Source organism: Hesperophylax consimilis, chromosome 5 (assembly GCF_061612785.1).
Source record: "Hesperophylax consimilis isolate HC1 chromosome 5, BYU_Hcon_1.0, whole genome shotgun sequence".
Lineage (NCBI taxonomy): Eukaryota > Metazoa > Arthropoda > Insecta > Trichoptera > Limnephilidae > Hesperophylax > Hesperophylax consimilis.
Window position 1 is genome coordinate 32,142,890 of NC_142840.1, and position 16,744 is coordinate 32,159,633.

At 33.9% G+C, this 16,744-nt stretch overlaps 1 protein-coding gene across 1 annotated transcript; it reads left to right on the forward strand.

Annotated features, from left to right (window-relative positions):
• Nucleotides 1-15,120: 15,120 nt before the first annotated feature.
• Ssu72 (Ssu72 CTD phosphatase) lies at nucleotides 15,121-16,047 on the forward strand. Its single transcript, XM_089632119.1, has one exon. The coding sequence runs from the start codon at nucleotides 15,128-15,130 to the stop codon at nucleotides 15,710-15,712; it is 585 nt and encodes a 194-aa protein (XP_089488245.1). The 5' UTR covers nucleotides 15,121-15,127; the 3' UTR covers nucleotides 15,713-16,047.
• Nucleotides 16,048-16,744: the final 697 nt, after the last annotated feature.

Consider the following 16,744-nt stretch of genomic DNA (forward strand, 5'->3'; position numbering starts at 1 on the left):
TGCATCAACTGTAAAGCGCACCTGAGGTGATATCTCACAAAAGCGGCGCTATATAAATTGTCCAATAAATATGTACCTACTATGATTAATCTGCGTTAAGAAATTGTATATAAAACAATAGGCATAATTTTAAATGATGTTTTTGAATCTTACTTTTTAATATTTTGTTTTCTATTATCTTTTAATTTTTTTTTTCAATCGGTTTAATCTTTATTTTTAATTTTGTTTTGGTTTATATACCTACATGTATTTTTATGTTTTATAATTTGTATTATTTTCATAGTTCCTACATTATAATTTAAATCATGTACGACTACCATAATAAGGACATGAGCCTATTATGGTAGTTAAAGTGGTCACAAATAAATTGTAATTTATAAAATTTACTAAAAAAAAAAGTTCTTTGAAAGTTCTCATATCATATTAAGAAATTATGTAAAATTATTATGATATCTGTATTAATAATAAATAGCTTTAATTGAGAATTAATAGATCTTTCACACAATATTGACACGTAAAATTGATGAATTGTTCAAATTAATTCATGGTAATCTACTCCGTGTGATGCAACGGGCAAAACGCTAATTTAAATTAACAATCGAATACCCACATGAAAACAGAAAGCTTTACAATCCCAGACCCATTATACAGATACCGTTATTTTGGTTGAAAATCTTTTACCTTTTGTAAGGCTTAAATATTTTTTCAATTCCCAGCAGATGCAACAGTGCGGAGGATTTTCATTAGAAACCCATAGACTTGTAGGTAAGAACCTATCTGTTCCACGGGGGGCAGTCGGGGCTACCAGTAGCGCGCGGTACCTTTTCTTGCTTCTAATTTTCCAGTGCAATTGTATTTGATTTCTAATACATTCCTTTTTCAAATAACCCTTTAAATAGAAAATATGCCAATTTGTCGAATAATTTTAGAAACAAAATCATACACAATCAACTGTTTCTTTCATTGAGACCCAGTCTTAATTAATTTTAATAATAATAACAATATTTTCCAGCTGAACTGAACTTACCCTAACTCACACACCATATATTTTTTAACACATTTTTTTATCTTCAATTTTAGAAAAATTGTTGTCAATAATAATCGTGTCAGAAAGAGCTGTAAAAACACAGAAAAAAATATTTCCCTAAAAAATTGGCAAATTGTCACCGCAAGTTCTTTATATTTTCCTCTCTTTTATTCTTTGAAAACAATTTGATTACATTTACCTCCCTTCACCCTCGATCTCTTAAGTCGGTTCAAAATACCCTCATGAAACTCTACCCTCGTATCGCTAACATAGTTATTGTAACACTCCGCTTACGGCCATAAATGCGACTTTATAAATAAAAATATTTTATTTTCCGTGATCCGCGCAACCTTTTCAGCAGTGAGTCGGAATCAGAATCAGGGGAAACGGGCAGACACCCGCAGATCGATAGGGGAATCAAGAGTTGGGGGCCCCCATCAGACCTCTCCCTGTAGATCTGTAGCTCTCACTTGAACATACCTCAGCGTATCGACACGCAATCTCCAATCAAGCGTAGCAACGGGGACATTATCAAAAAGCCCTGTCCCATTTAAAGCACATTTTAAAACATCAAAATAAATGTTACGACCTTTTTATTTAGTGGTTTTACTTTGTTCGACATCTGTCTAACGGACATGCTCACATCCCCCGGAATGGAGAACATATGGCAAATGTAGTAGGTATATCCTTCCTCCAAATACGCGATACAATAGAGTGCCGAAGGCAGTGTTGTGTGGTATGGGAAATTTGCCCACTTCAGGGGAAAAATATCATGTAGGGAATTTTTCGGTAATATATATCTAGTTACCCTGTTTTTTTTATATTTTATACGTTTTTTCAGATTCCAAAAGAGGAAAATGCCTTTTTGGCTCCAGTACCTAACCGAAAATGATGTACATATTAAGAAAAATCTCACCTGCACTGTCGAGTTACTTAGTTAAATTAGAATTTTGATGTAAATGTAAAACTTGCAAGTTGGATAATTTAATTATTTTTAAATATTAGAAATAAGAAAAAATCGTAATCTATGCAGATATGATTAATAACCAAAATTATTGTAAACCCTTCCCTTCTAATGACAGAAGAAAAAGCGGACATCGTTCACGAAACATGTTGATTGGGTATGAAAATTAAGTGGTGTTAGCAATTGTTTGTCTTTTAATTAAATTAAATTTCAAAAAATGTGTTTGGCATCACTAGCCATAGCGCGGTGTGCGGGTGTGTACCCTCTCTTCCACGTCGCTTACCTTTGTAAATGGAAGTCCACAGTACCTACTCCACATTCTACAACCAACCAACGTCTACTTGCCGCCATTTAAATGCATACTCGCTTGTATCGGCTTAATTAAAAACTTGTAGTTGTGAATGTAAATAGAGCCAGCAGAGATGGGACAATAGGGGCTTAGAGAGGCGTTTATTCACCTTCATTTTTAAAGACTTTCGCCTACTTCCGCAACGAATTGAAACGTTCTCAATTCAAATACTGAAAATTGATCGTCATGTGAAGGGAAAGTGTTTTATAGAACTATATTGCCACGTCATCTGGAGGGAAAGTTGATTCACACGACGCGACGTCGCGTTGATGAAACTATATTGACGTGCCAATGTAGAGAAAATTGATTAAATTATATTGACAAGTCATCTGTATGGAAAGTTTATTCAACTATATTGAAACGTCGGCGTCGTCTGTGAAACTGTATTTTTTATTTTTTTTTATTCCTTTATTTTTGCCAATTTTTACATTAATTACATACAATATTATATAAATCAATACGAATAATGGAAACCCACTAGGGCGCCTGTGCGTGGGTAATATATTTAAGTTATTAAATTTTTGTACCTAGAAATAAACAAACTGTGGGCATGTAAAACTGAGAACAACCAACTTTATTTTTATAAAAATTTTATTTTAAATTTTTATTTTTATTTTTATAAAAATAAAGTTGGTTGTTCTCAGGTGAAAAAATGTAAAAAGCAGTAATTGTTGAATGAAACACTAGCATATATTGAATATTTTCTCGGGTAAGAAATAAGCCCCCATAGCTCAGTGGTCAGAGCTTTCGACCGGAAATCGAATGGACACGGGTTCGAGTCCCGTTGGCGTCATGTATTTTTTATCAGGAGATTTTTTCAATGTGGATGAGTGTTTCAGGCGAACAATTATTGCTTATAAAAATAATTATTTTCTCTTACGTTAAAATTTACAATGAAAGCTCGCCATACGATGCCAATAGTAAACAACTGGAAAAAAGGTTTAAAAGTTTGTTGATCGTAGATGTTAGTTGCAGCAGTGTTGCAGTGCGGTATTTTAGGAATTTATGTAATTAGCAAACTTTCGCGGAAAATGGGAAAACGTTACGTGAAAACGGGAATAAATTCACGTTCCACAGAAGGTATTCGGTAGATGACCAAAAAACTTCTGGAATTAATAAACGAGCTTCATTTCAGCAGATGACTTTTTACAAGTTTTTTTCCTTTTAATATGTTATCGAGTCAACGAAATTTTTGTTTCTACCGTTGTTAATAATGTTTTTTTGTTATTAAGGCCGCTCTTCCACGGTTCGATAAGTAATCGACATAAACCGAGTGCTGTAAGACTTTTCACAGAAAAGTAAAGTTCCCTATTAAGTGCAGCCGTTGTGGAACTTTTCTGCGCAGGGTCTTACGGTTTACATTGATTTCTTACACTTACAGACTGATGGGGCGACGGGTTAAGTTACTTACAAAAGTATCACAGGTAATATAAATCAAGATGTTCGTTTATTTTCTAGCCATCAAATCTATTTTTCTGACTACATCTAATTTTATGGTATTTTTTATTATTAGGTAGGTATTCATTAAGAGAATTATACATGCCTAAAATGTGTACATTCTTAGTGTGTCTTATATCACCACGGATATAGGTAATAGGCATAAAAATCGGTTGGCAAATAATTTTATAAGAAAGAAAAAAGTTATTTATGAAACTGTCACAGATAATCTATATAGCCATAAATTCTATTCTTTTAATTTGTTTTATTTTATTCATTCATACGTTTCTAACGAAAAATAATATTTTTGATAGTTTACGCTTATATTTTTTATAAACTAATCAAAAACTTTATTTTAATTCTACTGAAGCGAAACAGTAAGAAAAACTTCAATTCATCCAAGACGTATTTATTTAATTCATTTTGAAAACCGATTCGTTGAAAAGATTTATCGAAAATGGTTATTTCACACACACCGTGAGCTGTAAAAACATTAAGACCATTATGATAGTAAATGGTTTTCCAATAAGAGGTGTTATTTTGAATAGCCCGCTATTTCGGTAGATGTTACTTTTGAAGCTGTCATTTTAAATTTATATACATAATAAAATAAAAGAAGTGATAAGAAAGTGATAAGTGATAAGAAGTGATGTGTAGTTTGTGGCAAGTGTGTGTTTATGTATATAAAATAAATAAAAAATTAATTTATATTCATAATAAAATAACACCTTTTATTGGAAAAACCTACAGTTCATCTTCTGGTGCTCTTTCATGTTGGCTATCAGTTCTGCGGAACTTGACTCCTAACAGTCATGTAAATTACGAAGCCATGAAGTGAAAAGTCCTCCTCTGCTTATCATTGTTCATGTATTATTCGAACTCTTCAGGCCTCTGCCGTATTTTGTTCGAATAATACATGAATCGTCTACTATTCATGTATTATTCGAACTCTTCAGGTTTCTGCCGTATTTTGACAGAAGGTCGGAGTATTTCCGCTTTGCAATAAAATCCAAATAAATTTAATTTTATCTGAACGTATACAAAAACTGAAAACTCTTTTTGAAAGGTGATAAAATATTATTCAAAATTTTATTAGTAGAAATAAATAAATTGTTTTTGAAATATAAAATTTTTGAAAGCAAACATAAAAATATTTTTAAAGTATTCCTTACGTTTTTTTAAACTAAAATTACCAGTACAATTATGTTTTAAACACATATTATATTAGAAAAATGTATTACAAATGTTTTGGTCACCTTGCTTTTTTATCATTTCATACACAGACATAGGAATTAATAGACGAGAAGATAATGGCGAGGGGTAAAATCAACTGTTGAAGAACGAAGGGGGTAAAGCTGACTGTGATTCGTCAATAAATCAATCCGACAGTAAATAGGCATCTCGCATTATAATATCACCATTTACTTCTTAAAAGTAAAATCTGCTTTTGAATGAATAGACATTTTTACACGGGAGCGCAAATTACTCGCCACGTTATGAACAAATTTGCGAAGTCCAAATTCGGCAAAAAAATTCGGTTCTATTTTCAGAGTCCAATATTTCGTTTAAGTATTTAGTTAAGACACTTTTATAAATGTTCATAATTTACTTCCCAGCAACCAACCAGCTTTGTGTTTCGCGTCCAGACGTTTCTCGATGTGATAGTATATGTTTCTAAAACTGATCTATATTATACGATGTGAATATGCTCAAAATAAAGTAAAATAATGCTTATATATGGAATGTAATACGACAATTGGGTTTATTCTCTTTTTCACATCTATTTTTACAAGTTTTTATAGTACAAGTCAACATTTTTCCGGGTTATTTCGTAAAATGAACCGATGATGCCTCGACCATAGTTCGCACAAGAATGATGACGTCACGTTTTCAAATTTCACTTGAGGCCATACGCGAGCCCAGCCGGCTCCAATGGAACCGGTATGGGGAGTGGGGATAATACGCTTTTAATCACTTAGGGCAGGTCTACTAATATTCATATGTCTATGATTTCATATAAAAATAATTAGTAAAAAAAAAATTGTTTAAATTTTCTTCGGAACCTTTGGTTTATTGGAGGTGGACATTTTAATTAATCTATGGTAAACTTCTATAATTAAATGAAAAGTGTGTTTTTTTTTCTTTTTAACACCGTTTGGATCATATTTCTCCCTACTTTTTTTAAAATAATAAACTAATGTTTATAAGACATGGTTTTTTTGCATAGCACAAAGTATAACAAATAAGATATTTTCAATTTGTATGGATATTTCAAGCGACTAATTATGTTGCTTATAATAATTTGTGATATACAACGATTTCTATGAAATCATATAAGTTGTTCTTGAAAACTAACAAATAAGCCTGGAGAGAGGCGCCGTTTGGCTCAGGGCCGACTCTGAAATCGAGGCTATATCTACCGTTTTACTGTCACAACTCCAACACGGAATCACAATTATATTCTCCCATTCGTCGCATACGGAGTTTGGGTAATGAACGTGGTTGACATATTTAACGTATCAATCACTAAAAAAAGTTATTTGTTATCTTTTTTACTTCTACCATCATATATAATCACCTCCCGAAGTTAGTATTCTTTACCCCTGGACACCGTGTACCGTATAATAATGTTTATTATTACACTCAAGCGATTGGTGTCATACATAGCAGTACCCAAAAGAAACCGAACTGAACTGACTCTGTTCAGAAAATCAGCCAAACCAAAAAATTCACACCAGCCAAAAGAACGACTTCTCCAGCGCAGTGCTTGGCACACTGACTGGGAAAAGATAGATGCAGGGCCGGCCCTATTCGAGCGCAATTGGAGCAGTCCGCTTCGGGCGCCAAAATGTCAAGTCCTTACACGTCTCCTTTGAGATTAATTTTCACGAAAACAGCGCTACACAAAGATACAAATCATCCAAATATTATTAATTACAGTGACCTAGGCGTCTACTGCTCTTGACAAGGGGCGTAAAAAATTTCTAGCGCCATGCGCCTCGTTGGCTCATGGCCGGCCCTGGGTAGATATGCACGGTTCTACCGGCAAAAAAATTAGTCTCCCACAACATCAGTTCGGTTTCTTTCGGGTACCCCCTCGTACATGTTCATGTACATTTACCATATTATTTTATTAATACCATTCCACACAATATTAACATGGAGACCTATAAAACGGCTTACTGCGGTTTAAAGCAAATGAACCAACCTAGATTTCACCATTTATTCCATATTTTTAAGTTCTGTGAATGTGGCACATTGTGGTAAGCGATCGCTCAAAACGTTTTTGCAAATTGGCATAATATGCCAAAAATCGCTCAAGTGGATTTATTAAAAATATTTACTTTGTTCTGAATTCGAGAGTAATAAGCACTATCAGTATCACCCAGGATCATATTGTTGCTTGAAATGGCTTTATCCGTTTTTAGTGACGCGATCTCAATAGCCAGGTAGGTACATCCCAGCCTTCTTCGTTCTCTTCTCCTACCACATCTCCACACCCCTAACCGCACAACATAATATTATTTAATATTATGTTCTTATGCTGTGTTCACTGTTTACACATAAAAAAAACACAAAGGCTCCGTATATCCGACAGTCCCTATCTTCTCTAAGAGAGATATTAACTTTTGTCATGTTGCTTCCTGGTAGGAGCCCTGGCAAATGATTACAAAAAATACTGATATACGGAGCCAAAGAGAGGGTAAAAATATGGCCCCGTATATCAGTCAGTTCCTATCCTCGCTGTGAGAGATATTTACTTCTGACAATTTGCTCCCTGGTAGGAGCCCTCGCAAGTGATATCGCACGTATCATTTATGCAGAAATGGGTAGTGTCAGGTCAACCAACAAAACTAGTTTCGCTCTAGCAGTCAAGGTGAAATGGTAGCGTTATTACGTGTTCCCAGATTCTAGGTGCGAAGGGTGCAGTGGGGTGGTGGGGGGTTTCATGGCGAAGGGGGTGGGAAGTTACAACTTACGGTCTACTCATATTATGCACTGGATACTGAGTGATATTATGCAGTGAAATATAAGCTGTACCATAAATGTTTAAAAATTAATCTGCAATAAGATTCAGCAATGTATACAATTTTTTTTTGGTTTTGATATAATAACTTATAACACACTTTTTTGTTTAATTTCAAAAGTACAGAAACAACTCCTTGGGTACGAATGCGGAGGACGCGTTTTCTAATCAAGGCGTGCGCAAGTAAATTCTATTTGCTTAATTTATGCTGTTAGTAGTTATAGACACTTTCAGTATTGCTCTGGTGAAAGACCAGAATCGAAACGTTGCTTGAAGCGGCTTTAGCCTTGTTTGGTGTCCAGATCTGAATAGAAAGATACTTCCCCGCCTTCCTCTCTCCCATCTCCCTTCCGTCCCCTTACTTTCATCTGACTCCAGACTGTATTAAAAAAAAAACAACTCAAAAAATGTGTTTTCCGTACTTCATGAATTTTTCACGAAGTATTAATTGAAAATACAAATTACGGTTGTGTGTCACTCTCTGTGTGTGAACTATAGAACTTGGAATTGCTTCGATTTTCAGAATTGGAACTGATTAAGGGATACTCGCAAATCTCCACAATATTTCCTTAAAAATATGGGCTACACGTACAAACATACATTTTACAAAATATTATATTTAAGCTCGTTATTGGTCATGTCCTTTTAAGAACTCTTTTATTTTTGTATTTATTATATTACACTGTTATTGGTCATGTCCTTTTAAGAACTCTTTTATTTTTGTATTTATTATATTACACTGTTATTGGTCATATCCTTTTAAGCACTCTTTTATTTTTGTATTTATTATATTACACTGTTATTGGTCATATCCTTTTAAGCACTCTTTTATTTTTGTATTTATTATATTACACTGTTATTAATCATGTCCTTTTAAGAACTCTTTTATTTTTGTATTTATTATATTACACTGTTATTGGTCATGTCCTTTTAAGAACTCTTTTATTTTTGTATTTATTATATTACACTGTTATTGGTCATATCCTTTTAAGCACTCTTTTATTTTTGTATTTATTATATTACACTGTTATTGGTCATATCCTTTTAAGCACTCTTTTATTTTTGTATTTATTATATTACACTGTTATTAATCATGTCCTTTTAAGAACTCTTTTATTTTTGTATTTATTATATTACACTGTTATTGGTCATGTCCTTTTAAGAACTCTTTTATTTTTGTATTTATTATATTACACTGTTATTGGTCATATCCTTTTAAGCACTCTTTTATTTTTGTATTTATTATATTACACTGTTATTGGTCATGTCCTTTTAAGAACTCTTTTACTTTTGTATTTATTATATTACACTGTTATTGGTCATGTGCTTTTAAGAACTCTTTTATTTCTGTACTTATTTTTAACAGCATTTTAAACGAGGGGCCGGTAAATTGTTTACAAGTTTACAAGGAAACTATCAAAATGTCAAAAAAGTGACATTTATAGACATTTGTCTCAAAACTATATTTTTGTATACAGCATATTGCCATTATACGGGCGCCATTTACTTTTACCCGGTCATAGCCAGAACCTAACTCATATTATCGTCATTTTAAAACTACTACTGTATTTATCATCTTTAGGGATTAAATCGACCTCCTATGTAACAACAAATGCGGTAATTTATAATCATTAAATTACCACAAAAAATATATTGTCACTCTTTCTTTTGTAGATCTTGTTTTTTCGCATTTTTATTAGTTGCAATTGCAAAGTTTGTACATGATGTGGGTATAAAATATAATATAAGTATAAATTCAATTTTATTCAGTCATTCTCACTAGGGTTTCTTGTTCTTAGGCGGCCTGTAGTTTTTAAACTTTTGAATTTAATTTCAAGTTGTCTTTACATCGTCTTCATCATATTTGTAAGTTGAATATCAGTTTGTTCTCTCAGCCATGTTTTTACTTTTGTTTTAAATATAATCATTTCCGTTATTTTTTTGTTTGATATTGTAAAGCATTGTATAAATTCATTTTGACCTCCATAGTATGTACCTACCTGCCGGAAGAATTTAAAAAAAGATATATTATGAGATAGTGATGTTTCTTCAAATAAATGTAACATTTGAAATTTTACCCAAAATTCGTAGTTTATAATAAAGAACGTTGGTATCTACTTACAATTCCCATTTCAGAGAAAATTCACAGAACTTGTGTTCACACAAATTTCGGTTCACAGAACTTCTATTTATACCAACCTAAAAACATGCAAAATCACAGGCGTTATATTCGTTAAAAATTTTAACTCAAAACAATTCAACAGTAATTCAATGAAAATAATAGAGTTGATCGTACGATTTTCAGAGGTGGTTGCTCTTGAACCGAGCCCGGGGGTAAGTTGTAAATAAATGCCCAAGTTTCTAGTTTCAGTTAGGAATTGGCCATAACAGGTTGTCAGTAAAATTGGACAGTTCGTGCCCAGGAAATTTGATACTTTACAGTACTGTACAACCGTAGAGGATTCTTCAAGACGAGAAAACAAACTTAAAAATTAAGAAGACGAAAAAACGATTAAATTTTTTGCAGTTTGGCATAAATTCTACAAATTTATTCAGTTGGTACTTACAATTTTGTTTCATTACTATGGCAACACTAAGTTACTCACTTTGTCTTTAAAATGTTCTTCATAATTCTTCACATTCGAGTTTGACGGTTCAACAATTCAAAAATCAATGTCCAAAGGAAAAACAACATAACTAGATTTTTCATTTATATTTCCTTCTGTGAATTAGATCTTGTTTAATTTTGACAAATAAAATTAAATTCAAAGAAATTCCTTTTATGTAGTTAATATCCTCCTTGCAATTTACAATAAACTTAAAATTAAATTTTAACGGAAAAAATCTCGTCAAAAATACAGTCAGTCAGCCTCCAATACTATTATTTTTAATATATTTCTATTATTATTAATAATAAATTTTCCGGAGAAATTTATAGATTCTGATCGATTCATTAATTACATCGAACGAAATGTGAAAAGATTCTATTTCCATTTCTCTACAAATTTCCCAAAATAGAGTGTTATGTAAGACACGATATCAGAGTAAGTTTGTATGTGGTACACAAATATGTGGAGTTGAGGTGTCCCACCTAAAATGAGGAGAGGTGTTGCAATATTTTTGTATCCGAGGGATGTAGGGGTGGCTTGAGAATTTCATATTATTATTACTCCTGTGTGAGTACCCCACCCCCTCAATACCCCTCCCCACCCCTTCAACCACCGCCCCCCCATTATATTGTTTTAGGACTACATTAGGTACTACAAGAGTAATATATTTTGTATGAGGTGTTTTAGAGGCCCCATTCAAGATGCACCACAAATGTCATGCAGTACGGCTCACCTCACCAACTCACCAACTCATCAACTCACCACCTCACCACCCCACCACCTCACCACATCACCACCTTACCACCTCACCACCTCACGGTTCTGGTACAAAAATGTCACATACACGAAATGTTAATAGACCAACCATCCCACCACCTCATTTGTAGAAATACAAAGAGGTGGAACAAATAAATTTTTTAAGGTGGTGAGACAATTTGTATGGAACATTAGTAGTGCATCTTGTATGAGGTACTCGATACTACAAAGGTTTTTAATTCTAGGAAGTGAAATGATTACCGCACAGAAAATTAACGGAAAACGTATTATTGACACAGGTTTCTTTTCATCCTGCGGTCTATGTTTCAGTCATAAACATCTGGTGGATAATATAATAGATCTGGTTTGTTCATATAATAATAATAATTTAATAGATTATAATAGTTCTTTCATCTCGTTCCAGCATTCGGGCGCTCGAGGACCAGCCGCTAGAGAGGTAGGGAGCTATATCGATTAGTTTTTGACCCAAGGTCAGAGACATTGGCAACGCAACTGGAGCATCTATTGACAAAAGAGGGCGCTATTTGTGTAGCGTTTTCCTCCCTGCTGCATAATGTACATCATGTATTATACCTATTTATATTATACTATACGATAACATAAGTCTATTACGTAAGTTGTTACATTTGCAGCGAGGGAAATGTATTCATGGCAGTGCAATTATAAAATTAATAATACCTAAAATTATTTTTTCGATATCTACAAATATGACGCAGTTATGAGCTTTCAAAGTGAGATCGGGAAAAACATATGCAATGGTGTCTCGTGACAGCTGGCCGCAAATATCAACATTTTGACGCCTTATATCTTTGGTACTTATTCGGTGTTTTGCAATAATTCAAAAAGTTCTTTCCTCGGCAAGCTCTAATTAATGCGATGCCTTTGTAAAAAAAAGTTAATTTCTATGTAGAAGACGATTTCATTATTTGAATTTTATGTAGCAATAACATTATTTGATACGTAAATATTATTAATTTAAATAATTGTCCAAATATTATGTTTTTAAAAAGACTATTAAGATAGAATCTGTCTTATGATACACCATACGTTAATTATTATGCATATATCTACAAGTGTTACTGCCCACTTCACCCATGATTTTTAAATTCTATCGTCAAATTTGATTACACCTTTTTTTCTTTTTAATTAAATTAAATATAAAGAACAAATGTTTTTGTATAAAATGTATAAAACCTAACCTAACCTAATAATATTTCTATAATCATACTCCCAATAATAATAATAATAATAATAATAATTGGATAATTTGTATAGCGCCGTTTTTGTGAAAAATCACCTCAAGGGCGCTGTACAATTTATTTCCTAGGATCTACATTTGTTATTTAGACCAACTGTGCCAGCACGAGGTTCGTCATCCGTTCAGGCATGTGTCTGCCGCCAATATAGCGCTGACATGTATCTGCTGCCAATAAAGAGCGCTGACACAACATCCTCACATAGACAACAAACCTTGGCAGCACCGCTGTGACGCTCGACGAAGACAGAAGATGGAGACTCTGCTGCAAGAGTCCTAGGTAGCGAAGGAACTGTACCAGCTGCTGCAGGGAGAGAGACTACCCCGTCCACCAACTGTGCCAGCACGAGGCTCGTCATCCGTTCAGGCATGTGTCCGCCGCTAATATAGCGCTGACATGTGTCTGCTGCCAATAAAGAGCGCCGACACAATATCCTCACATAGATAACAGACCTTGGCAGCACCGCTGTGCAAAATCACCTCATCCTAGTTTACCTTAGTCTCTCCAGTCACCTCCCAGCCTTTCATGCCACCTAGTGCATCCTCTCGACCCTTTCAGACTCCTTCCTGGCTCCAATACATTCTTTCTATTGTCGTGATCCGACGATTTCACACCTCTGTCTCAGACCCTTAGGGCTCGCTTATCGCAGGCTATCATAAGCAAAATCTTGAACCAAAGTCAAAGTGAAGTTTATGAGTGTCATCTGTAACAAAATACATAAACAAAAACAGAAAATAAAAACAAAGACAAAAACTTTAAACAAAATATGGCTTATCTGTCCTCCATGCAGACATCCTCGGTTGAAAAGGTCCCGTAATTCCCAACACCACTTGACACTTGAGTCAGGTATAAAATCTTCGACTGCATTGAGAAATCTTCGTTCTAGCTTCACTTTTAAACAATATTTCCTTCTGCCAAAAATAGTTCCCAATCAGGCGTATTTAAAACTCAAAATGCAGTCAGCAAACACAACCAAGGGAACCCTTGGAAGGGGGGGAGGCAAAAAGTCTATTTTGAATATTATTTTTATGCAAAAAATCACAAAAGAGAAACGGTGGCGTGGCCTTTTTCATACAAAACTTAATTTTGGATTTGAGTCCAAGATACCAATGGGTACATTGAGTTTGGACGCACATTTTGAAAACTATAAACCTACAAGAAAACAGTTAACTTAATAAAATGTTTGTTTGATTGCATTGATGAGGTACATTCAAGACAGGCTCGGATACCTAATCGTGATTTGGAGATGCATTCATGAATCGAGTAAAAAATCAATTTACAACGTTCAAAATACTGCTATTATTATTTTAAATTGCTGAATGAAAATGTATTTTGCATGGAAATGTCAAATAAACCAAAATATCCTTCATAGATATAAATATACTTAGAGATATAGATATACAATTAGCGCGTTAGTCCCATTTCCTCGTTAATCTCGAAACGGAACTACGGCATCTCCACAAATAAACCTCTCACGGCATTTCCAATTGGAGGAAGTGAGTGATGGCAGTGGTAACTTTGTTAAAACTTATAAATGCTTTCGATTTATGTTTTACAAAAAGTCAGTAACCCAAGAACATTTTAAACGGAAATTTTTCAGTATTAACAGCAACAAGCAACATTTTCTACAAAAAAATGTGAAATATTGCATCTAAGTACATTACAACAATATATATACCTATAACAATACCTACAACAATATATATACAAAACAGCTATAATAAGAATTGCAAGTTATCAGAATAAACTCCACGACATGATGAATATCTTTCATAAGCAATAAGTAAAATACGCGACTTTTTTTTTAAATCAAGAGATATACTTTTTTTCTTCATATTCCTGAAGAATAATAGTATTGCGGGGATAGTTAGTGAACTACGGCATTATTGTTCTCTTACCCAACCCATGATCCATATCCACGTTGTGATGTTTGAATAATGCTTAATTTCTCGGGTACCTTTACAAATTAATACACCCTGCGTAATAACAATATATTTGACCTTTTTATTTTATCAATAATGCACAGTAACTAAGTTTTCGACGTTCATTGATTGGCGTTATTTTTCTATTCCTCTCAACTTAAAATCGCATTCTTTTTAACTATTCCGATTGACTTATTTGAATTCACAATGATATTAACAAATTAATTATTAAAATTTAAAAATTTCTAGTCTCCGATCAAACTTTTAATGAAGTGTCAGAATGATTTAAATAAATATTTAACGGTTTGAAAAAGCCTGTCCCAGCATTATTTTATTGTATATTGATGAAATAATTAACTGTACATTTTTTTCCCCTGTTTTTATTTTCTCATTCCATAAATTAAATCTTAAATAATATCGATATTTTTACGACACTATTTCTTGATACGTGACTAATCTACTTTGTCTATGATTCAGAGCTGTCAAAGTTTTGTATAGGAGATTGAAGTAGTAATGAATTGATGCGTTCAGATTTTATTGTAATATGGTTTATTCCGAACCAATAAAATTCTCGCTTGATTACTAGACCATGTTGAAAATATTAGAAACGTCAACATACTCAACTTATCACAACGACATGATTATGCCGGGAATTGTTGTCCTATCAGCTTGACAGTTAGTGAACCTAACCTTTGTTTTTGTTCTTTGAGTTCGAAAGTCACTTTCTTTATTATTTCGTAAGCAGCACAGATTTTAAAAATGAATGACTCCGATATTTATGTGGCTGTTATTTGCTCTTCCAATATGAATCGCAGCATGGAAGCACACGGATTTCTCGCAAAGAAAGGTTTCAGGGTAAAATCTTTCGGCACTGGGGACAAAGTTAAGTTACCCGGCGTTTCCGCTGATCGACCGAATTGTTACGAATTTGGAGTGCCGTACGACGATATATACAATGATCTGATGGAAAAGGACAAGTCATTTTACACGCAGAACGGGCTTCTCCACATGCTTGACAGAAATAGAAGAATAAAACCACATCCAGAAAGGTTTCAGGCGTCCCCGGAAAGGTTCGATGTTATTATTTCCTGTGAAGAGAGAGTTTACGATCAAGTGGTGGAATGGATATCGTCACAACCTTCAACGCACAGTCAACCGGTGCACGTCATCAACATGGACATACAGGATAACCACGAGGAAGCCACCATCGGAGCGTTCTTGATCAGTGACATGGTTTCCAAGATGGCGCAAAGCTCCGACTTAGATAATGACATCGATGAATTACTTCATGAATTTGAAGGAAAGTGCAACCGACCCATTTTAAATTGTGTGTTATTTTATTAAATCATTAATTTTATACTGTCGATAAAACTATTCAAAAGCATGCTTTTTCATGTAGCTGAGCTTGTTAAAATATGTGATTTCTCCATTGCTAGTGGTCTAGTTCCAGAGGTTGAGGTCCCATTCTAACCGACGCCTCATCTCAAGAAAGCAATAAGACTCAAAACAAACTAACTATTCAAGATTTATTTACCAATAGAAGACTGAAAGTGTGGAAACAAGATTTTTGTATCTGAATAATATAAAACATACTCTTCCAATAGATTTTTCACAAAATGTACAACTGGGGACACGAGTTAAAGTTAATAAATTTATCGGAACTATTTTTTGTATTATTTTATTCTATTTTACAAACCCCTCATTCTAACGAGACAATTGTTGGTAAATTGTTCAAATCACTCGAGAGCACCACTGCCAATCCAGTCGGTCTATTATCCCATGACTAAGTACCCAGTGTGGTCAGATTGGTTGTTGTGAGGCTGAAATTAGTGGGGAGGGAAGGAGATGGAGAAGAGGTAGGTGGAGAATTATCTGGATATTCAGATCTGGTCACCAAAAGCCAATTTCATGCAACGTTTCAATTCTGAATGGTTGTCTTACACCAAGGCGATACTAAGTGTATCTTCCACTCCGGAATGTGCTGCAAATATACTACATATTATTTTTAATTGATAAATTGTAAAATAACACAAATAAATCAAGTGAAATTTGCTTGCGCATGCAGGTGTTTTTATCTGCAACCTCCGCCATCAAGATATCCCTAATATCGATCAACCCTGGCTTTGAGACAACCCTGATAGCTGAGAACATGGAGGATATGAGTATACGAAGAAGACTGAATTTCGAGAAGCATATTTCTTGGAGTCTGTTGTAATGACTGGACACAAGGGTGTATATAAGGGGGGACGGGGTTTACTGGGTTCAATCCCCCCCCATTGGCCACAGTATTGCCTAGGAAAAAAGAGAATAGTACCTACTCGTAGTTTACATTTCTGGAAAATACAAATAAATTATTTGCACCATCTCTTTTATCAA